This window comes from Achroia grisella, unplaced genomic scaffold (assembly GCF_030625045.1).
Source record: "Achroia grisella isolate CSIRO2021 unplaced genomic scaffold, CSIRO_AGI_Agris_v1 utg841, whole genome shotgun sequence".
Taxonomy (NCBI): domain Eukaryota; kingdom Metazoa; phylum Arthropoda; class Insecta; order Lepidoptera; family Pyralidae; genus Achroia; species Achroia grisella.
The window spans coordinates 2,897,632-2,923,888 of record NW_026713039.1 but is presented as its reverse complement, the minus strand read 5'-3'; the positions used below and the strand labels follow the sequence as shown (position 1 = coordinate 2,923,888).

The window sequence follows — 26,257 nt, the reverse complement described above, 5'->3', positions numbered from 1 at the left end:
TAAATACAAACTATAAATAAATTCTAACATAATACTTACATTGCTGACAGTTTCTGTTACAAACATTCCCATCACTCCCCAAATAATCCTATCCTATATTATATATTATAATACAAAAGTCAGTTTGTTACGCTTACACGCCTTAACGAATTTATCTTCATGTTTGGGATGAGTACTTATATATAATTAAAATTGGAGTGTCTGTTTGTAATATTGAAATAACCGTTTTTACTACATGCATATGAATATAAATATGGTACACACACTGAAATAACATTTTTTACAATTTTTGCCTTTGCCTGTTTGTTCTGTCTAATCTCTGAAATGACTGGACCGATTTTGACGGGACTTTTGTTGGTAGGTAGCTTATGTAATAAGGAGTAACTTAGGCCACTTTTATTTTAGAAAAATAAAGTTTGCACTATTCCATATTTATACATATAGTATAAAAAAAAGAACACGTAATAATTGTTCCTAAAAGTTTTTAACACATTCTTCCAAAGCCTAAAAATTTTTAAAATAAAGTACGTAACGAAAATGTAGTTTTAACCCTTCTAACAGCGTGTATGTTTGTTTATCTGTTTCTATAGACGCCATATTTGATATCCATTTCTATTAAGAAAAAAAGAAAAAATACTAATTAGCTTTTTTATTCTTTTTTTTAATTATTTTTAAATAATAAAATGATATAAGACAAGATAAGTAAGAAATTATGTGTATCGCTTCATTTCATTCGGAGACGTTTGTTGTTGAAAAAGAAATATTATGTCACCATATTTATGTTCATATTAAAATAATCGCCATTTTTTGCCATTCCGGTCGTTGTGTAACATCTAATTTTTTATATGATTACAAAATTCGTATCTTAAGTGGGTTGTTATGATGTATGTCTACTACTTTTGTCATGCAATATTGTTGTATTGATTTGAATGATCCTACGAATTAATATATTATAATGTATTCATAGTCAGATACCATTATGCGGATATCCTCACTGTATTCATCAGCATTCTGCAGTTGACTTCCGTATTTTTATATTTTTTTCTTTAATGAAATAAAGAAGTAACAATATTGAATACAAAAAATGATGTGATACCTCTTTGCATTGTTTCAAACAATTCTTAAAACCTATTATTACTATTACTAGCTAAGATCTGCGAATTTGTCTGCTTTTTAGATATATATACCCCATATCCTTCCTCTATCCTCAAGTCAAGTTTTATTAAGACTAACAAACAGACATACTAAGAATTTCGCATTTATAATATTAGGATGGACAGAAATAGCAACGATATGCTTTATTTTTGTTTAAACCGTTTAATCTAATTGTCTTAATACTGTCCTATATTAAGAAAATTCATTCAAACGAGAAAGTGACTGTACTGTTAAAGTAGGAAACTAATCATTAGAAACTCGAGTGAAATATAATACCAGTCTTATCATTATGGGCATAAGAAACTTAATTGATTGTAAAAACTCCAACTTCTTTTGTCCACAGTCATTAGGTAGCCAACTGCACAATTAAACTTATCAACAGCACTAAAATTGACTTTTGTAGACATTGAAACGTGTGAAATCTCACACAATCACATTCAATTAAGTCTTTTTCTTTCATAAAAGCGATAAATATTCCTTTGTACGCGTTCTATCATGATTATGTATATAAACAAAGTTGTGGTTACAATTTTAGAGCGGCGGTTACACAAATTTCTACTTTATTGCAATAGTATACGATTTAAAGGTAGAGAAAAGATTTTATTAAATGTAGGCTGTCTTGGTGCAAAAGCCTCTCCTAAACCGTGAAGTTAGCAACAGTCGGCGAGGCTCGTTTGACGACTTGGTTGTTCTCAGTCGTAAGCGGGGGCTTCGTAGTGCGCCTGTGTGTGCAACAACGCGAAACGTGTCGGATTTTTCACACGCCAACAAACAAGCAAAAAAAAAACAACTAAAGACTCCATGACAAAGCAGTTCGCGAGGCGAACGCGTATTTTTGTTGTGAGTTTAAAAAAGTTTATTGAAATCATCAAATGACTTTTTGAAACCGGTTGAAACGCTATAGGAAGTAGGCACGACAGTTATATAAAACTATAATATTCGGTTTTCTTTTGCAGGTATAACGAGTAAACGAGTTTGTCTTTTGTTTTGTGTGATTTTAGCCACAGTTCTTGTTTTATTTAAAAAAAAAGTGTTTGAAGACTGTTGAGTGAAATCGAGTGACGCTAACCGAATCAGGTGAGTTTGGTACAAAAGTTTTTTGCTTACACCAAACGGTTGTCGCTTTCTCCTGCCGCGGTTTAGGGTTGAATGCTTGGATGAGTCATTTTATTGTCAAATGACGTTTCGGCGTGCATTACAAGTTCTAACACAGCTGCTTATAGCTACGTGAAATAAAATATAAGTATCAATCATTATTCATTACGTACATTATTTAGTACCTACGAATATTTCATTAATATGGCGACTTTATTTATCAACAGCGCCTGTTATTTACGTTACGTTTGAAGTTTATAAAATTCAATACATGTATAGGTACATAATTCTTTTAAATATAGAACATAACTATATTTTTTACCGTTGTACAGTCTGTTACATAATTTTTACGTAATTATGAATTACTTAAAATGCTATTAGGTGTAGCCATTGTTAAATACGCAATACGCTAGTATTTATTACGTTTTTAACCAATTGAGTTATTTTATTTCATTGGTGAATTTGGACTTTTTTTTTATGGTAATGGTATAGTGCACCCGGCTGCTCTAACGGTTTACGCTGGCCGGGCGCCAGTGGAGGATGATAAGATGAGCATGAGGTCAGGTCAGTTAGCCCATTGTGACAAATTCACCATGAATTTATCATGATGGTTTCCAGGAGTGGAGGTCAACCTGACATGGTACATTGCTAGCAATAAGATCATCAGTCCACATTACTAACAATACACTTTCCCCCCGGGAATTTGGACTATTGTCAGGTAGTAGACCTACGAACTACTTAGATCTATTGTGCTCGCCCTTTTTCAAAGTTCGCTACCTAGACCCGTCAGGGACAAGAATTGAAGGATATTCTTAGGAGCGATGGTTTTTATCTCCTCAGTATAGAGTGTATATATCTAAAGGAGATATTTCATTCATGCATGAGTGGGTTATAACCACATAGGATAGGTAGTGGGGTTCCTCTTCAGCTTGGCAATATTGTTTTGTAGTGCACAGGCCTAAGTTTGCCATGAGTTTTTTCAATTTGCAGTGTCAAGTAATAACTTTAGTAATCATGTTTTTAACCAAAACAATAATATAATATGTCATGATAATATTAATAGTAATATATTCGTATTAGTGCGTACTTGAACAGGTGTTTGGCCTGTTCTGCTCACTATGACCGATTTATTTTGTTACTCAACCAACTGTATTTATGGTAAACATTTTTACGCTTATGAATTTGTGCTTAGTTACTTAAACCTTAACACCTATGTTAAAAAGATATACAGTTTGTTTCCTGTCAAGTTTCTTAGTCTTTTTTATTGTTGATAATGCATTCTGAATGTGCAGTAGATAAAAATATTATTAGGTATTGAAAGGTAGTTACTTTGTATGAAGATTATTTCTGTTTACTATTTATTACCTACTCTGTTATTGTTATATATTGTACTGACTAATCAGAAATGTATGTTTTATTCTAAATCTGTATTTAAATTTATAGCTCTTTTATTGTATATTATTTTATTTGTTTTATACTTCAATGTCTTAATAATCGTTTCCTAATATATTAGGGAGATATATCCAAGTCTTTGTCTATATTTACTTTTTACTTATACATATGAAATAAAATTACAAAAGCTATTATTGCTAACAAAATAACAAACCAGGTAAAACTTAAAGTGATCTCCCTGGAAAATCATTATGATTATTTTTTGGGTAAATTCCCCACGATAATCCAGCTGACCTGACTTGACCACAAATTAGACACAACTCAGAGGGGTAGTGAGTTCATCCTCTCTGCTATTCTGTTATAGCCTTTATCAATAATTATTATATAAAAAAATCTACAAAATAACGACTCCTTATAACACAATACCTATCTGCGAGTGAAAGCCCCGTGATAGTCGGTCCAGCCGCAAACGTACAGATAAAAGGCAACAATTTTTTAAATGATTTTTTATCCGTATATACCTACTTTCATATTCATTTAGTGAGTAGTTATTATTTGACATTACAAACACACACTTTAGTTTTGTTTATTTAGTGTATACATATATGAGAGCATTTTTTTAAGTCGGTTAAAAGAACACAAATAGCAGCTGATGTGTTGTGAGAGTCAGTATGGGCTGCCTTTGTTTCAATATCCACTATTGTCCATTGTTAAAAACACCATGACACAAATTATCTTGATTTTACGTAAGTCCGCTACAAATGCCGACCTTCTGCGACAGTGTACGCGGGGGACAGTCTGCGGCGTACTATTTTTTTTTTTTTTTTTTATATTTAAATACATTTTTCCACAGACATATTCGTCCGTGCCTTTTTTAATTTACTTTAATATTATTATATTTATTTAATTTCCATTTTTGTACAACTCCAGCCGAGATGTTACAATTTGCCTAACAGTGACACCGAGGCAGACCTTATCCGTCTAGCTCAGAACCACCGCTGGCCGGCCGGGTGAGTTGACAACATGCAGACCCATCTTTATTTGGAAGATTAGATTTATCAATATGCATATACAATTATATAAATCTTACATTACTACTAATTTCACAGTTTTCATTACATTGTGCAATTTAGGAATTCATAATGTAACAATACACATTATATGAAATCTTATTCTAACACTATTTTCAAAGTTCACTATTTGTTATAGTCCAGGTTTTGTTTAATTATTGATTGTTTAATTTCACAGTTCACTTTTTGTCGTAATTCGGCAATTTTTTTTTTTTTTTTTTTCCCTTTTTCACTTCCCTTTCCCCTTTTTTCTTTCTTTTTTTTTTTCCTTCTTCCTCCTTTTCTTTTCCTTTCCCTTTTTTTTTTTTATACTTTTAGCGAGCATGTTCCGGCCTTTCCAGTCCAAAGCGCCCCGACGATGCATCAGCTGTTCTGGTTTTCTATATCTGGCGTACTATTTGTCCGCCATATTTACTAGATACTCCTGTGATGTCACGTGCCGTAATGACGGCCTCGTTGGTATAGTGGTTTAGCACACCGCTTTACTTCCGATGGTCGCGGGTTCAATTTCTCGTACTGTGCAAACATTTTGTATTTATGAGTATGATTGTTTGTATCGGTCTGGGTGTTCTCTATGTATATTATGTATGTATTAAAAAAAAAGTATCCTATTTGTATCAGTTATCTAGTACCTGTAACACAAGCTTTAGCTAGCTTAAGTTCTTTAGATGGTGCCGTTTGAATTGTTCTGGGAAATAACAATGATAAATTTGTAAGGAGTGTTAATAGGGTGTGTGCCCTATAGAGTATAGTATATAGAAAATATTTAGTTTCTTCGTATTTTTACCAGCCTTATATAATTGGACTAGCTTTTGCTCGCGGTAATTTATCCCTTTAGGGATGGAATTTATCAAAATCCTTTCTTGTGGGACTACGTCATAGTAGCTTTATGCAAAGAAAAGTCTCAGCCCGATCGGTTTAAAATTGACGAAGTTTCATATAAACTTTCATCCCCTATTTAATCCCCTTGGGGGTAGAATTAATCAAAATAACGGACGCCTACGTCATAACATCTACCTGGGTCCGTCCAGTGGTTTGGGCTGTGCGTTGATAGATCACTATGTCAGTCACCTTTGAGTTATATATATTTAGATAGATGTGTGTAACGGTCCTGTCAGCACACCTCCTATATGGTTGTATCCCACTCGTGCATAAACGAAATATCTCCTTTGGAAAGTTTACACTATATCCTGAGGAGATACAAATCATCGCTCCTTCAATTCTTGTCCCTCATGGGTCTAGGTAGCGAACTTTGAAAAAGGGCGAACACAATAGATCTATGTAGGCCGCAGTGCTACAGGTTCAAGCACAACACAATAGCCCAAACTCCCAATAAAAAAAATAACTGTGTCCTATGGATATTATGATATCCATAGTGATGATGGTGATGTAATTAAGGGAAGTGTTGTTTATGAATAACACTTCCCTTAATTACATCACCATAGAATACTAGAGCACACGTGGATGTGTTAACTGCACTAAGTAATAGGTAAAATCATTACCCAAGTTATCTCGAGACTGAGGTGTTATGGCGGCGCCAGTAGTGTAGCAATAGGCTATTAGAAATTAAATAAAAAACTCGTTATTGTACTCCTTATAGAAAAAACAACATTTATGTGCATACTCTATTATGTATAAATATATATATATATAAACATACAATGAGCAAGACAAAACGACAACAATAAACAGCTTTATCGATGAAGCGATTTTACCAAAAAGTATGTGTTTAAACTAAAAAGAATTTTCGTAACTTGACAAATTTCCTTTTTTCCTCCATTAAAAAAAATTTATAAACCAAGTAAAAGATAGGTTGTTTATGTTATCTTTTTAAAAACCCAATTAAGTCCCAAATTCAGAAATTAAGCTGCTTAAGAGCTTACTACAGGGATCGTGGTCGCTTGATCCGATACTGTGGGCTAGTCGGCTCCAAATAACAGTATTACCAGAAATAAAATAATACTTTTAACTTAGGTAGACTTGTAAAAAGTCACCTGTATCACCACCTTGTCTCAGCTCTTGAATTCGAATTAAAAAACTCAAAGAATATGTAGGTGTTCATTTAACACGTATCAACGCTAAATTTATTACATATAGGTATATATAATATATAGGATTGTTGTTTCAAAATAGATTTTTAATATAATTCGCTAAAACAAAGACTAACTTCCTTTTTATAAATAAAAATAAATATTTTGCTGTTTGAAAGAAAAAAGTTGTTGGTTCTAAGTCTAATCTGTAGATTAATACTGTAAAAAATATGTGCGGAAACTACAAAAATGTATTTTTGTATTGTCGAATACAAACACGGTACTGGAAACACTAGTGTACGTACGTAAATGTCGAAATAATGTTGTAATACATCGTATAAAATTGTAATTTTACAAAATTAACGTATCTTTTTATTTTGGACAATTAGTTTTAAAGTTTTATACGATGTATTCAATAAATCGGTATCTTAGGTACAGCACTACCACCAGGGAATGCAAACCCGATCCCGCGGGATCCCGATCTCGCGAGATCTCGTGTAATTTTTCGGGATCAATCCCGACGCATCATATGACGAGATCCCGTTCGAGATTGACGGGATTGGGCGGCAGTGAAAGTACCAAACCAAGCATATATTAATACGGCAGTACTAATCGAAGATGACTTGCCTCTTTCAATGATTGCAAAAGATTTGAATTTACGTGCTGCACAAACTAATAAATCGCTTCAAGAGAAATTAGAGGAAACTCTGCGACCTTCTAGAAGTCCTTTTGCACGTATATCCACGTCCACGAGCTTAGACAAATTAGAATCTACCATTAAAAAAGAAATGGATTTGTTTGAGTGTGGAGGAACAAGGGGGCGATTTTTGCAGTTTGCATATAATTGCTTCGCCACGCTGTTGCCAACCAGCTTTGAGTCGGAGAGGGCATTCTCAGCAGCGGGGACATTGCAACGGACATTAGATGAAGCAGATGAAACTATTAATACCCCTTTGTTTTTTAAGGAGTCATTTTCAAAATCACTCTTTTTCCTAATTCCCTTGAAATAAGCTTATTGTTTTGATTACCTAATTTACCTACGTTAATTTCCTTACAACCGACTGACTATAGATTAGCAAATATTCTCCATTGTATTTAACTTACCTACTTACATGCTATATATCTATCTCATTTACTTAATTCAAATGTTAAATAAATATACTTTATTACACATATTTCTACTTTACCATTCTGTAAAGCTATATGTATTATACCTGTCTCGTTCATGTAGTTTATCTGTAATATTTCTTTCTCGCTCTCACCTTTCGCACTCCGAAGTAACGGTAGAACAAGTCAATGCTATTTCCTAGTCTAAAGCTGATTTAGTTGTTTGGTATGTGGCAGGCAAAGGACTAAATTTAGCTCTGCTTTATCTTTATTTTATTATATGTAATACGTTTATTTTTAATACTGGCCATATACGACATAGATTTCAATGTTTTCTCCAGTATGTGCGAACATGCCTCAATGAAACTTATTTTTTTATATGAAACAGAAAAAACTGTGTTGACTTATAAGATAAAATGCTTTATTTTTCCAATTTTTAATAATTCTAATTATAACACAAGCTCTGCTTACCGTGGGACTAGATGGCACTGTGTTAATTTGGTTATTTATTTATTTACCTACTTAACGTCAACTAGATGGCGCTGTGCCCTTAGATACTATTATTATAACCTCGACTACAAAAACTTAATATGTTGAACTCTTGACTGTCTCTGAATATGTTGTTTATAAATAAATATACTGTTGTAAAAGAACAGTATGTTTTATACTTGTCATAGCTACACTTGCATGTACAATGTATGTATGTCCACATACATTAGGTATGTATGTATGTACACATACACACACACGTTAATGATAATTTTCTGAGAATAATAAAACATGATGCATAATAAATCATTGTGTTCAGACAATGTAACTTTTATGTTTATGGCAATATCACGAATTTGAAATACTAATCGTTACCTAGTAACTTATACTAGCTGTGACCTGGGACTTCGTCCGCGTGAAATCTTATCAATTTATAAACGCGAAAGTTACGCATACTCACAGTATGGATGGATAGATGGATGTTTGTTACTCTTTCACGCAAAAACTACTAAACGGATTTTAATGTAACTTTAGGAATATAGTATATAGGTACATCAGATTAACATATAGACTATAATTTAAATAGGGTATAAATTTCTTGTGGATGAAACCGGAAGCACAGCTAGTATAAAATATTTTTTATTAAAAAGATATGTTTTCTCAAATAAAAGTAATGTAAGTTACTCCTTATAATATTAGATATGTCGTCAGCTAATCTGCCATACCGCAAATACATTTAAAAATTGATTCTTTGACGAGAATGACATTGACTATTTTTTATTTTAAAAATGCACACAAAAATTCCGGTTAACAACTAGTATTTTTTTCTATTATATATTTTAAACTCGGTTTATAACCTCTACGGATGTAGAATAAGTTATTAGATATCTATGGTACCTTCTAATACTCACAATCACGCACGATATTTCCCATGGGATAAACTTCAGACCACATTAAAGCAGTCTGTTATTCCGTAGCCTGCGCACAAATTATCTATAGCTATTAGAAAACAAAAAAGCGAGCGAAACTAGCGAAAGTCATAGACAATTAGAGAAAGCAAACGGCTGTACAATTACGATCGTTGACCAATTACGGGTCACGGCGACGATCAGTTAACCAATCACGTACGCCGAAAGTACTCGGCGCCAAATTTGGAGAACGTTGATTGGTCAATTGAATGTCAACTCGAGTTGTCATGTTGACGACAAAAAGATTGGTAGATAGCTACCGTTTCAATTTGCACAGGCGAAGAGCATGACCCATACTGCCTCGTCATAGCTGCAACTGAATGAAATTATATCTTCATTTTTTAAATATTTAAAATATGTTTGAGATAATTTTTTTTGTGGATAAGGGCATTATAATTTGATATTAAACCCGCCTTCATACCTGTGCATTACAAATATTTGATTTTCTTGACTTTTCTATACTATAATATGTATATAATAGACATGTAAACCTTTTTCTTTTATCACTCCGCGCCACTTTAGTTTATACTATGTACTGATAAAGATTATAGAATCTAAACTAATATTATAAAAGTTCAATTTTGTCTGTTGACTTAACGGCTGAACGGATCTGAATGAAATATGAAATAAAACTGATTGATTGATTGGACGGTCATATTTGTCTCAAAAAAAGCAGACGAAGTCACGGGTAACGGCTAATGTTATTAATAATTAGGTGAATACAGATGTACTATTTTTTTTTATTGTTTGCTTAGGCTATTATCAGGTTTTGGACCTGTAACACTGAGACCTACATAGATCTCATTGTACTTGCCCTTTTTCAAAGTTCGCTACCTAGATCCGTCAGGGACAAGATGGTATTTCATCTCCTCAGGATATATTATATACTTTCTAAATGAGATATTTCGTTTATGCATGAGTGGGCTACAACCACATAGGATGTGTAGTGGCGTTTGATCTTCTGCTTGGCAAAATCTGCTTATATTTACGAACTAGCTGTTGCCCGCGACTTCGCTCGCGTTAATTCATCCCCTTGGGGGTAGAATTAATAAAAATCCTTTCTTAGGGGATGCCTACGTCATAGTAGCTTTTTGCATGCATTGTTTTAGCCCGATCGGTTTAAAATTGACAAAGTTTCATGCCCTATTTTATCTCCTTGGGGGTAGAATTAATCAAAATCCTTTCTTAGCCGATGCCTTCGTCATAACATCTACCTGCATGCCAAATTTCAGCCCGATCCGTCCAGTGGTTTGGGCAGTGGAGTTATATATATTTAGATTACGTGTCTATGAGAGAACATGCAAAATTTGCATAGTTAACTGTTATGGCCAAAGCGGTTAAGTTGAGTACAACACACATACTATAAATTCGGGACAGACAGACGCAATAAACTGGTAATACTGTTATCTACATCTATTATACACTAGCTTTCCCGCGACTTCGTCTAATTCGAATACTGACCTTATAAGTAAAGAAAAAATATTTAATAACCTAACTTAAAAATGCAAAGAGAAAAATGAATGACAAACTTTCTTCACCTACTCTAATTTAAACCCTTAAGGGTAATTTTTACAAACAATGAATGTCATATTTATTTATATTTAATCTATATTAGTATATATTTAGACTATAAAATAATTTTCAACTTGTAGCATTCAAAATGATTATACCATCGTACAACCTTTTATCTCCCCTTTCAACCCCTTACAACCTTTTTTACTTTGTTTATAGTAGCCTAAAAAATAGTTTCAAATTTCAAGCCTTTAAAAATGACGATACATCCATACAATCAGAGGAGATTCAACCTCTTACAACCATTTTTTTTGCATTAAGAAGTAGCCTATGTCCTATCTCAAGTTCTAGACTATCTGTGTAACACACATAGATAGAGTTACTTTCGCATTTATAATATTAGTAAGGACTAGCTGATACATGTGACTTTTTTAGATTCGAGATAACCTATTTTCTTTGATCACTATTGCTATAAACTGTGTTAAAAATTCGTTGCGTAATTTAAGATATAAGGGTACAGACAGCGCAGGCAACTTTGGTTTAATCTATATAAATATTATACTAATATTATAAGACTGAAATTATGATAGAAAAGAATGTGCATTTATTTGCATTACAATACAAGAACATTTAAACATTAATCAATACAAGTCAAATAAATAAATATTTATTCATTTTACACATTTTAAATGTTTATTTTTAATAATTTTTCTCTACCGTCCAGTTAACACAGATTAAATTGAGAAGAACCGGCAAGTAGCTCAATTTAATTATTTACGTTGTGTATTGAGTTCAACTAGTGATCTAATGACTCTTCATGTTAAAATTCTTTAAAATGCGTTTGATTGTAAAAAAGTAGATAGACTGCCAGACATTCTAATATTTTTAATATTGGTATAGATTTTAATTATGTAACGCCTGTGGGATATATAACGGCAATGTGTATTAGATAAGAAAAAAACTTTGATTACAATAATTTTTGTTTCTAATTTCATTAGAGCTAGATAACCGAGGCCGTCTATTTTACAAACTTTCAACTTATATGAATATAAGTTATACTTCGCTACTGACCGAGTAAGGAATACAGAATAAACACAGAAGGTGCCATAGAGAAGAAAAACTTGGACTAAAACTCTTTTTTGTATCGTCTGTGTAAATCGATCATAGTTATCAGAGCAGACCAGTCCCTTGGTAAATTAAATGTAATATATATATATATATTATTAGAAAGTAACATGGACTATGTTCCAAGCAGGCAACGGTGCGGTATATAGTTAGTTAACAGTTAAAAATAAAGTTTGCGGAATGAGCTCTATGTCTGATTTGTTTCGCACGTTCACTATTAAACTGTTTTAACTCACAAATTACTAGTACTGAAAAATATACTTTAATGGTTTCTTTTATAGAGTTGATTTCCTAAAATTCTTATTTTTTATGTTAATGCAGCTTGTTATCAGGCGGATTGTTGTATGTGTACGTAGTAGTGTTGTGTAGATTGGGAATAAACTAATTACGAAGTAGTTCGTATATCGTCCGCTCTTTAGATCGCCTGATAAAAACTTCTTCTTAAAAAAATGAGAATACATGTAACACTTCTAAGTACTAACTACGGTACTTAATATCCTTAAAAAAGTTCATATTCGACAGTGCATTTCGTGGTATAGGTAGATGAGCAATATGAAAGAGTTTTATTTCGAATTATATATACAGATATAAAGTAATATAGGCTGTCACCGCTCTGTATAAAAAAAAATATCGAGTTAAAACTGCGGGTATAATTTGCTAATTATTTGACACAATATTTTAGACTACTGCCCCATACTGAGAACATGGTTATAATTATTATTATTGTAACTAGCTATGAAAAATAAATGTAAAAATTACATTACATAAAAAATTGTAAATAGTATTACAAATTATAAACACACAATACAATATTTTAATACTAACTAGTTAACAGAAGAGCGACGAACTATACTGAGCGACCACAGTTGCAAACTATTATGACCAACACTAGTGCACAGTTCAAGGTTCTGTACGTACATTGTTCTATTATTTGCAGACGAAATCTAAACAGCTGCATCTATTTATCTTACGATACCACCGTTTAATATAATGGTTATTTTTTCTAGACAATTCCTTTGTGCGTTATTTAATGAATAAACACTATATTGACACAATACGTAAAGATTTGATTACAAAGTTGATTTAAACTTTGTATATTTTTTATGGAAAAAGACATAAAGAAATCATTTATTTGCCGCGTATCACAAGCAGTTTGTAAAATCTGTACTGATATCTATGTAATATATAAAATTCTGTGTCACAGTGTTTGTAACAAAACTCCTCCGAAACGGCTTGACTGGTTCTTATGAAATTTTGATTGTATAGTCTAAACTAAACTATTTATTACCTCTAAGTGATAAGAGTGGTCCAATATATTTTTTACATGTATATATATATATATATATTTATGATTCAACATTAAACGTAAATACAACCTTTTACTCCTTTTAAATACAACCTTTTTCACCCTTCTACCATTAACCTCTATTTTTAATAGCCCTATTATAAACATTAATAATTTACTCTCAAAATTAAAGAATTTCATTAATTTTGGCTGAAAGATATATTTTAAGACGAGGACAAATATGGTAACATTTATTTCAAAATAAATGGGTTGTACCACTCTTTTCACTATGGGGTATGAAAAAAGAGGTATCTCGGAAATCATCTAGTACTATATTAATAAAAAAATACAATTATTTAGAATATATTTACTATTGGCGAAGATTATTAGTTGGCATTAGACAATTTAATATGACAAGTAACATGTAAACTTACACCGTCAATCTTCCTAAAATAAATAAATAACGCTCGTAGGCTATCTGTATTAAAAAAAAGAGCAGAGGAACGGACATTATATAGTCCATTATAAAGTAAATAATAATAACCCCGGACAATTTATACAGAGTCATATAGTCCTAAGCTAAGCAGAACATGTGTTAATAGACAACTGATAGATTAGTTTTTTTTAATTGCATACATAATATACATAGAAAACACCCAGCCCGATACAAACAATCATACTCATGAATACGTTTGAAGTGTGTGAGGAATCGAATTCGCTACCATCGGAGCTAAGCCATGTGCTAAACCACTAAACTCGCCAATCTATAAAAAATATTATTGTTTATAATATGAATTTCAAGGAATACGGCCGGATAGTGGGCGTATTTTGTCTCATTTGACTCGATGTAGATAAACATTCGCGAATTCATCTGTTTTGATGACGTCACACCTATGTACCAAGATTGAATTTCGATGTGTGTAGTACACATATTTTGGTCCTTTGAGCCGGATAAAGGATCGACGAATGGTCAATACAATGACGGAAAGATTCTTTAACGTCCACTTTTTTGTGTTTTGACCATTTAAAATTAAATGTATGCAGCAAATAAACTATATCTAATCTGTCTATCTATCTATAAAAATATTTTTAAACTAATCATGTTCGGGACTTGTCTGCTTTTTTTAGGATACGATATAGTTTATATCCCTCCCTATCCCTATCCCTATAAGCCCTCAAGATATAATCTATCTACACGCCAAATTTCATTAAAACCCGATTAGACGTTTAGTCGTAGAAAAGTAACATACAGACAGAACTATACAGTTTCGCTTTTATAATATTAGTATGGATTTTAAATCTTCCGTCATACTCGTGAAGGAGTGCTGCTTGTAGGGTCTACTGTAATTACTACGACTGATTTACTCTTATTTTGTTCTCAACCAATTGGTTGTATATTGAATATTTTCTCTATTTGAGTATTTAATTGAACTAATGCTAGTTGGTAGTTTGTATTCACACACTTCAACTTAAAAATGTAAAGTAACAACAAAATTATTTAAAATAGCAACACGCAAGTTTCTTGCTCATGCTTCTTATGATAAGACAGCTTTCCGAATGAGCGGTAGATTGAAAAATAATGTCATGACTATTCAAAAGCGCTTCAATGTAAGTTTATTTGAATAAATGATTTCTATTCTATTCTATTCTTCCCAAGGAAAGTCATCTATAAATGAAGTGGGTGTATAAAATGTTTTTCAACAAAAACTCCCTCTATGGTTCCACGAAAAATATTGTTTTCGGAATACCAAAAAGTGCGGATGTCACGGCTTGGTACCGTATTAACTAATAACAGATTGTACGTAGACCGCGGTGACGTACTAGTAACAGGATGGCGTAATGCAGTACCTCTAATCCATAAATTTATTAAAAAACTAATAAATTTAAACCCAATCAGAATATATCTATATGCCACAAGCTGTTTGCGGCGGCATAGCGGCAAACGTTGCTTCGCCATATAAATTTAAGTACTAATATTTAAAATGTTGGAGCTATAAGTGTGAAAAATTATTGTTGTATGTATTTTTAATACCACATTATAAAAAAAGTTTTAGGGGTGGTCAACCCTTATCTCTTGAGTATGAAAAATAGATAGTAGCCGATTCTCAGACCTACTACAGGATATAAAACTTTATAAATATCGGCCAAGCCGTTTCAGAGGAGTATGGTAACTAACATTGTAACACAAGAATTTTATTTATGGGTATCATTGCATCCACAAAGTTCCTTCTACACACTCACCAGTGTGTGTATATATTTTTGTACACATTTATGTGTGTGTACACGTTTATGTGTACAATGTACATACACATATAATCCATATAACAGCACCTATAAAATAAAATTTTGACGCCGTATACGGCATGTGTTGCGGCTCCTAAGGAACTTGCGTCAACCCTGCTTTGTAAGCTGTGTTTTGGTACTAGGGTGCAGATTAGGCAGTGAAATTACAGGGTACGAGGCATGATATTTAGGTTTAGTACTCTAGATTCTGGATCACGACTGTCACACAATAACGTGATATAGGTAGCTCTGTTCATATGAGTATAGCGTATATAGGCGACGGTTATAGCTTACTGTCAGGTGGGCCAGATTGGTATTCTTACTGCATAAAACGATGATACAGAGTACCTCTGTATTATTATTATTTTTTAATTACATACGTTTTTTTATATTACTTACCGCGCCAAACTTTGGAAAGTCTCAATCATCTGCGACTTTACAAAGTTTGGCGCGGTGAATTTAAACATAACCTTGAATTTCTCATTATTTTTAGCATTGTATCACTGCAGTCTCTCAGTGATCATAGTAATCGGCCAACCGAGTCTATTTTACGATGATAATCTGTAACTTGGCATTGTTTTTTTTCATTATTTATCTGCATTCTTTTGTTTCATACTCAAATTGTAGACACTAAAATTCACAGCAGATAATGCAGTTCCGCATTTACAAACGATTTGGATGAATATTCTTTTAATTGTCTCAAAAAAGGTGGAACTTAAATTACTTTCTCTATTTGTCATTTTTTTAAGTACATATATTTGTAAATAAAATACCTATTAAACTTTATTTGCTTTTACTTTATTATATTTTAATATAAAATAAAACTTCATTGTGTGTATAATAAATAGTATATATATGACTATAAAAAATCCATACCGATTAAAAAAAAACAAGTAACTTTACACATTAACATAATCAATAAACCAATGTTACTAATTTTAAACCAGTCAGCTGTTAAACATGGCGGAAGCTGCCATTGTGGCATAAAGCGGTCCAATTATCACTGATACAACAACAGAATGACCATCACATGTTATCTGACTCGAGAAGCGGGCTCATCATCAATAAAATAATCGGCCATAGCCAGTGCATCGGAGACCGTCGACCGTGAGTGTAGCGCGGTACGGTGCGGCGAATAATATTTATTTAATTTACCTCATTTCGGCATTATAACTGTAGTTACCAGTGCATCTGTGATTTAAAAAAATAATTCAACATGGCTGACGGTGTCGTTCCATTGGTTACAAATTATGGCGGGAGCGAAATCGAATATGGAACGAAAAGAACCAACTCAAGGTAAATAGTTATTTCAATACAGCGAAATCATTCTATTTATAGTGTTGTTTTGGTACTACGCATTTAGTTGGGATTCTAGTATTGTCACAGTATACGTCACTGTTAAATACTTTTATCATTATTATGTAGGGTATGTGAATAACGAAAAAAAATAAATGAAATACCATTGCAATGAATGCGTTTTGCAATGACCTCACTTCACGATGTTGAAAAAGGACGTAGGTGCAGCTATACAACAATTAAAATACATTTACTTTTGTTAAAGTACACACAAATAATTCATACTAATATTTTAAATGCAAAAACGTACCTGTCTGTCCTATCTGTTTATTTCTTAAACTACGTAAACAGCTGATCAGATTTTAATTAAATTTAACGTGAATATGTATTACGAAAACAAACATAACCTATCTTTTAACACTAACATGGTCTAACTATACTAAATACGGATTATGTTCCACATTGCTAGCAATGTTCATGTTAGGTCGACCTCCACACGGTCACCCCTGGAAATCTTCGTTATCGGTTAATTCTATGTGAAATCACCACGATGGCAAAAAACCTTGCTTCATGCTCATCCTATCATGCTCCACTGGTGCCCCGCCACTTTATACTGCTAGCACAGGCTACAACATTTCGTATTCAACGCTATAAACATTATCCAATAATATATTTATACTTACATATATACTATATTATGTACACATAGCATTTTTGCACGTTTTATAACATATACATTAGTATTGTAGTCATTATGATGACCTACAAAATCCTCGTCATTAAATCGCAATGTAGTATCTGTTATTTTTAAATGCATGCAATTAATTAAGTTTAAAATTACTCAACGCTGCAGGAAATAATAAGTATCATGTAATGATTACATTAACCATGCACAAACGACCGCATTTATTGTTCTGCAACTTAGAACTTATTATTCTAGTATGTTAATGACTGTTACAAAAATATCGCGTGACATAACTAACAGCCGGTAACAGTGACCTATACCTAGAATGAATTAGTAACTAGTTTTGAATGAAAAAATACTAGGTATTTAAATAGCAAAGGACGAACGTGCGTACTTAATATTGCTAAAGTGAGTTTGTTTGTTGACTCTTGCCATCATAACGGCTCAATCAATCAATCTTAACCGTTTAGGGTAGACTTTGTAATAAGTGACCTGCATTCCTTAGTCTTACCTATTTAAGCTAACATGCAGTTTGCTTTGTAAACAGTGTTTCTGTTGTAGGACAGTGACATTATAGGATAAGAGGCATGACATCTTAAAGCACTAATAACAATGGTGACGCTTACCACTCACCACTAGGTTGGCCGTCAAGTACATGCCATTACAGTTCTATAAAACATTATGATATTTTATGAAAAAACATAGGCATACTTTTTAAAGAAGTTTAATATATCCGTTTTGCCAGACAAATATGAGGTCAAAATTATTTTCAAATATACCCTGAACTCATGTCTGTCTTGATAACTGTTCATCGGAAAATAAATACATTTTTGTTTATTGTAGAATTTTTTAATTTTCTATTTTCATTAAATTCTACTCACAAATACCAAGACTCAAGTGTAACCTAAAATAAATCTCTATGAAATACAATTGTTTTATCTATGATACAAAGAATATTACTCTAATTCACATGTTAATCATTTTAAATATAGGCCCTATGCCTCTCCAGAAAAATAAAAATAAAACAGTGTGCACACTTAATAACACTGATATGCAACCTATCATAACTCAAATAATGTATCTGTGGATAACGAAATAATTTGCAAATATGTTCTCGCGGGCGTCCGTGTGACCTTTGACATGTCTTCGTGTGGTCGCATTCAATTTATTCTAATTTATCATTTACCTACTTAATATGACGAATTTACTATCTCACTGGAAAATAACAAGCAATATCGAAAATTGACAAAACTTTGGACTCACAGATTTGTATCTCTTATTACGTTTTAAATCCTTAGAGTAGGTATTTACATACTACGATTGGCTGTTTAAAGATTACCCATAACCGTAAAACTATTATAATAAAAATATTTATTCTGCGAATATTTTCCCGCGGTTTTTTCCTTGAGTTAAATGAAGCTATAGATTTCAGAACGATTTATACCGCTTTTACGTATAGCGGAAAAAATCGTTCTGAAATCCAATGTACTAATATAAACTCGAAGTTTTGTTGGATAATACTTATTCCTCATTCACATAAAAATTACTTCCAATGAAATTTGATACAATTTGTATAATAGATTAACATATACGATGCTTTTTACCTAAATTCACGCAGCCATCGCCCCAGTGTCTGGTAATCCGTAGTAGTTGACCATTACTGAAAAAATACGCACAAAAACTTCTATCAATCAATCAATCTGTCGTATCTGTCAATCAAATTCAATCAACAATTTATTTTAAAAGTCCTAGCAATTAAAATGCACGTTGCGTGTTAATTAGCCAATTAAGACATAAGGAAACTTTTTCATGTAAATCAAATTAAGTTAAAAAATAACATAAAACATACTACATATAATAGTAATATTTAATATTTGTGAGTTTCCTGTTCCTCAATCCACCCTAGAAACCGCAGCTGACAAAAGCAAAAGAATATATATATGTAATGTGTTTGTCAAATACATGTAATGTTTTTTTATTTATTTAATGTATTTTTTTAGGATAATTAAACAAAAATAGAATTCTTCACTCCTTCTCTATATAAACTAGCAGTGTGCGAAATTTCATACTCCCCTCTCCGCGCAAATTTCATAAAAGGGATACAAAATTTTTGTTTCACGTATTAATATATAAATATATAGTTAATTTTCCAGCCAGAAGCTTGCAAATGGCAACATTAAAGCATAGTTTAAAACAAAACAGTTATTAAGTTGGGCTAAAAAGGACTTGTATCCAGAGCCGTAAAACTTATTAATAAAAAAAAACAAAACAGTATAAACGAAAACTTATCTCTTAGTTCAATATTGTTGGTATTAACATAATTTTAATACAAGGCCGAATATAAAATCAAAGTGATGTTTATGCTAATTGCATATAAGTGTACTTACATCAAATCAAATGCGCTTATTATAAGGTTATTTAAGACTAGCTGGCTCGCGCAACTTCGTCTGCATCACACTTACATGATTTTTATCATTATATTTCGCCTAATTTACTCATTTTATTATATCATATATGTTATTCTGATATATAAGCTATATTACTGTAAAGTTTCAACAAAATCCGTTCAGTAGTTTATGCGTGAAAGAGTAATAAACATCCATCCATACTCACAAACTTTCGCGTTTATAATATTAATAATAATATAAGATAATGTAATGGTAGGTACAAAAGTTGACGGTCCATCTGATAGTCAATGAATTCAAAATATCTTTATTCATGTAGGTCTACAGAGTCTTATGATATGTCAAAACTACCGTCAGTTCGGAGTGCTTTCGATCTGAGAGGAACTGACAAGAAACTCAACTCGTATTCTTTTCAAATAAGGTTGAGCATCTTACAATGGTTTTTTTTATTGAGCACATTTTTATAACTCTCTTAACTTCTGCGTTTGCGCTTTCGGGTTACGCTCGCTTTAGCAGAGTATGTGAAATGTTTTGGAAGTGTTTTATTTGTTTGGTTTTTACTTGTTACAGTTTGATGGTAACGCACCTATCTATACAAATAAATAAAATTGATGTGTCTGTTTGTAATTTCCAATTAACAGTTCTTCACTAAATGCATAGGAAATTATATACGATAGTTAAGTGAAAAAAAAAATTTTACCCTCTACCTGTTTGTACTATTCTCATAAACGGCTGGACCGATCTTAACGGGATTTTAACTCGCAGATAGCTAATGTTATGTATAATTTATTACTGCTGTTAGAGCCTATTGACCTAACATGGCAAATTGACGGCCTTGGTGGTCTAGCGGTTTTGATCACCTTACTTCCAATAGCCGTGGGTTCGATTCCTCGCACAGTACAAACATTTGTATTCTTACCGGAACTGAAAATCAGTGTTTTGTTCCCTGAACAGTCTTCCACACTAAGTTTTCGATATGTTTGTATTGCTACGGATCATACACAACACCCAAACTATAATGTTAATGAGTTTTTATAATTAGTAACAGATATTTTTTGATCTTCTTATATATAAAATTGTCGTGTCACAATGTTAGTTACCATACTCCTCTGTAACGGCTTGACCGATTTTTATGAAATTTTATATGCATATTCAGTAGGTCTGAGAATCGGCTACTATCTATTTTTCATGCCCCTAAGTGATGAGGGTTGTCCAACCCATAACATTATTTTTTTATTTTTTGGGCAATTTTTTTTATTTATATTTATTTAAAATGTGACATTAAAAATAAATACAACACCAAATTTTCACCCTTCTACCATCAACCCCTATTTTTTAATAGCGATTTTAATTTACATGACCAAACAATGTCTGCGGTGTAAGCTTTTATTTTTTTTTAATATTTTTTTATTATACTTGGACAATTCACACAGTGCCATCTAGTGCCAAAGTAAGCAAAGCTGGTGTTATGGGTACTAGTCTACTGATATAAACACCTAGATACGTTTTTTTACATTACATACTTTACATACCATCAGATGGGCCGTATGCTTGTTTGCCACCATAGTAGTATAAAAAAAAAAAACAGAAAACACCCAGACCGTTACAATCATGAATACAAAATGTTTGTACCGTGCGAGGAATCGAACCTGCGACCATCGGAAGTAAAACAGTGTGCTAAACCACTAGACCACCGAGTCCAAATATACATGAGGAGCATTGCGACATCAGATCATCAGTCATCAGGATGTCTCCGTCATCGATATCAATTATCAATGATAAGTCCATCAGATTTAATATAAGTATACTTGTGTGATATTTGCATTATGGTTATGTAAATATTTACAAGCAAGTTTACCGATTTGGCCTTAGTACAAAGTCGTTTGCGTGGGTAGCTCTGTTTTACATACTTCTGGTATTAAGATAGATAGATAAAACGTTTATTTGAATTCATACAAATCAAACACAATTGCTTTAACAAAAAATATCAAATGTCTAGTACCTATAACAGAAGTTCTTAGGATTAGATGGCGCTGTGACTATACATGTTTATTATTATTATAAGACCATTCCTCTAAATTGTGTAATACAATAAAATGTCTAAATAAGAAATATATGTTTATATTTATGTATATTTAAGTCCTATATATTTATTTTTGTGTATTAAATGCGCCACCTACCCTGTTCTTATTTTTATTTCTCTATCCACCTAAAGGTAGTCTGGAAGAGATTGCTTAGCGATAAGACCGCCTTTTGTATCAGTGTATATTTTCCATTTTAATTGTTTTTTTGTTTTTCTGTAATTGGTGCAATATAGAGTATAAATATATATAAAGTGCTCTAAGTAGTCGATATTTTCGTCTGTACACAATAAATAAACGGAGAAATCCTTTTCATTATTGTGTACGGATCGTATCGCTACGGATTTTGATACGATAATCATTATAGTTTCGACAAGTTTTCGTAAGCTTTATTAGTTTTTTTTATTGTAAATGGCCTACCTCCCCACAGCTTTAAGTTGGACCTTTATTTGTTTAATACATGCATACTATACCAGGTATGAAACCTATTGCCAATTCTCGATTAGTTTTTGTTTCTATAACGACTATCCTTCACAGGAAAGTCTATCATAATAAATATATAAATTAGTCAAGTTTATTCTGTGCCCCCCAGATTTGAACTTACGGCTTCGTGGTTATAATTCAAGGCAGTTAACCGTTAAGGCGTGACGCTATTGAATTAAAATATTACCTAGTAAAAGATAACGGTTTTACGTGACTACAGATACAAAATAGTCTGTAAATTAGTGTACATATAACAAATATAGATAAGAAAGTTTATTTATGTATTAAAATTGCATGTCGCATGACTTACGCAATCAGTAAAAATGACTCTATTTAATAATAAATATCTATTTAATTGTAACTATATAAATTACACTTTTACAATTATAACTGGTCAGGTTTCCACACCCCATATTTGTAGTCTCACACACGTTAACTGTAGCGGAATTAAACAAAATAATATAAATCTATCGAGTAATTATAACTCTGTAGAGTCTCCATATAAATATATTTCATTCATAATTTAAGAGCTGTGCTCTTGTCGTTGGATCTCCCGCCACCTTCTACGATCAATAAATATATTTATTATACTTTATTACACCAACATTGAAAAATATAACAATAAATTAAAGAAAGAAAAAAGGTACAGAAGGCGGTCTTATCGCTAACGAAATCTCTTCCAAACAACCGTAGGAAAAAGAGTGGCACTACAAATAAAGAGGCGGAACATGAGTGGAAATAAGTTAATAAAAAATATCAATACAGTTGATTCATATTTGTTTACATGAAAATAAGTTAACAAAAAATATTAATACATTTTACTTTTTATTTGTATCTATACATCAATAAAACGGTATTTTATTAAGATGTCTAATTAAATGTTACCATTATAGTTCTGTATTGTTATTTATTAATTTATGATTTATTAAATTCTATCTTGTAGGTTATGTTATGAGAAATATTATTGTTATTATTTACATGAAAATAAGTTAACAAAAAATATTAATACATTTTACTTTTTATTTGTATACATCAATAAAACGGTATTTTATTAAGATATCTAATTAAATGTTATTATTTATCAATTAATGATAAGAAAGTTTATAGTTGTACTAGCTGAACCGCGCAACTTCGTCTGAATCACACTTGACACTTATCATTATATTTATCTTTTTAACTTATAGCATATGCCTTATTCGGTTGTATAAGCTATATTACTGTAAAGTTTCATTAAAACTCGTTGAGTAGTATTTGCGTGAAAGAGTAACAAACATCCATCTATATCCATACTCACAAACTTTCGCATTTATAATATTAGTAAGATCATATAGATACTGCGTTTCGTACATAATCACTATTTCAATATAACCCTTTATTTATTAGTTTCTTAATAATTAATGTTATTAATTAAAAACTATATAAATTATACATTTTATAATGCTGTAAACATAGCAAATAAATAAACAAAACAATTGAGTTGAGTGGGATATTTGTTTACATAAATAAAACTGTATTTTATAAAGATATCTAATTAAATGTTACCATTATAGTTCTGTATTGTTATTTATTAATTTATGATTTATTAAATTCTATCTCGTAGGTTATGTTATGAGAAATATTCGCCGGCGAGTCGCGACCGTTTGACAGATAACCTCTGACTATAGCGGGCTGTCTGCACGAGTTCCTTTGTCCACTCTATTTTTAAAACTAACAATAAAACCGATTGAGTCAGCTGTTGCGAATGTTCAGTGTTTATTTTGATCCGTATTGCATATAACGTTAGCTTGAAATTACAATGACTAGTTATCATGATATTCCATTTTTTAATTTAAATGTAAAATAGAATCGTGTTTTTTAAAAATTATTCTAAAGTCTAGAATTCTATTGAAGTGATAGCAAAATAAAATATCTAAATGGAAGCCATAGATATTTTATTTTCTTTATCCCACTTTCATAACACGTCTGATATGCTTTCATTCCAATTCTAGGAACTTCAAGATGTTGTTTTATATCATTACGATAATCACATCTAGTGCTCATATTTTCTACTGCTTGAAATGTCATAAGATACTTTGTATATGGTTTTATTTGTAGCAACCCCAATTTAGAACAAATAATTTATTTTTTAATTTATATTTTTTTAAACCAACGTCAAAAACTTCTTCACATAAACGGCAAGTCATTTATGAAATTATGAATGTAGAATTTTTTTATTATAATTTTTCCCTGCCGTCCATTTCAGTATAAAGATTCGATTGAGAAGTACTGGCAAGAAACTCAATTGAATTACTTTTTTTTTAAAGGCAGTTTATTTATAATCTATATTTATATAGGTGTCTATGTCTAACATTAAATGAAAATCCCATGCATAAACACCTATTGCCATGCACGCTCATCAGTACAGTTACAATACTAATCCAACATTACTCCTTAGTGATTGAAATACAATACTGTTTAGTAATATAATACAACAATGGAGAAATCTGACTGTCTGTACGTTTGTAATAAAATTGATGACCGAACTGGACGTTCAAATGTCAGTTGACCTAGTTAGCTTCTTCTTAACTATCAATAAATAAATCTACCATATATCGAAATTATATCCTTACTAATATTATAGATACAAAAATAACTCTGTCCGTCTGTCTGTCGCGCTTTCACGCCAAAACTACTGAACCAATTTAAATGATATTTTGTACATACAAAGTTTAGACCCAAAGAAAGAACATAAGCTACTTTTTAATGGAAGTACCGTTATTTTTAAAGCTAGAAGCTTGAAACTTATTTTTTAGGCTGGGTGTTAAATATAAATAAATATGACCTTTGCCTAAACGACTGAAACCGTGAGAAATATAAATTGACATATAAGATTTTTTATTGTCTATTATTATGTATAGAATGACAGTCATACATATACACTCTACAAAGTAGGAAATAAACAAGCAGACAAACAAACTTTCACATTTATAATATTAGTTATCCAATATGAGGGCAGGCTCCAAGCACGTCGCATTGCATAATGTGTTCTATGTAGCATACTAATTAAATATAATTTACCAGTTACACAATGTGGTTTATAATTATATTTTGAGGCATAGGTACGTAAATGGATGCGGTATAACAGGGGCGGATCTATCTAAGGACTTTTTGGGCTGCAGCCCAGGGCCCTGAGGATACAAAGGGCCCACAGTCCCCACTGAAACGATGTTTAGAATGTAAAAAAATATCTAGAATGTAAAAAAGCCTGTCATAAGGTTGGCAACCCTGAGATCAATCAACCCATGCAAATGCGCGTCTACCGAAAGGAACGGTGAATTTCTGGCCGTTTGTTTTTGGTCGGTGTATTTTTTAGTTGAGTAATATAATTAGGTAGGCCCCTAAGTAGATATAGCCCAGGGCCCCACAAATTCACGATCCACCCCTGCGGAACATTTAATATTACGAGACACCGCATCGCCCCACATTGGGTCGTAAATGAAAATAAGGGACTTGCTTTTTACATCTCTGACATTATTCAGTCAAACTACTATATTATAGGGGTATATTTTTTTAAGGATTATAAAGGAATAGTGCACCCGCCTGCCTCACGGCTTACACTGGCCGGGCACCAGTGGAGGATGATAAGATGAGCATGAGGTCAGGGTAATTTATATATCCTGGTTAAATATCCAGGAATTTACCAAAATAACTGTGAAACAAAAAGTAAAAAAAACACGATGGTATATTCGTGCGTTTATTTATATATATATAGATTAGATGCAGTAAGAAGAGAAATAGACACGTAGAGTGACTTTGT

At 32.0% G+C, this 26,257-nt stretch overlaps 1 protein-coding gene across 4 annotated transcripts in view; it reads left to right on the top strand.

Annotated features, from left to right (window-relative positions):
• The first annotated feature begins 1,860 nt into the window (after window positions 1-1,860).
• LOC131852223 (PTB domain-containing adapter protein ced-6) overlaps window positions 1,861-26,257 on the top strand; it is a 74,981-nt gene continuing 50,584 nt past the window's right edge. For 2 of the 4 annotated variants that reach the window (XM_059202864.1, XM_059202863.1), the window contains exon 1: window positions 16,608-16,807. In XM_059202864.1, coding sequence (XP_059058847.1) covers window positions 16,728-16,807 — 80 coding nt within the window. In that variant the 5' untranslated portion in view covers window positions 16,608-16,727. Of the gene's footprint in view, window positions 2,233-16,607; window positions 16,808-26,257 lie in introns of those variants that run through there. The other 2 variants (XM_059202865.1, XM_059202866.1) reach the window with 2 other exon arrangements.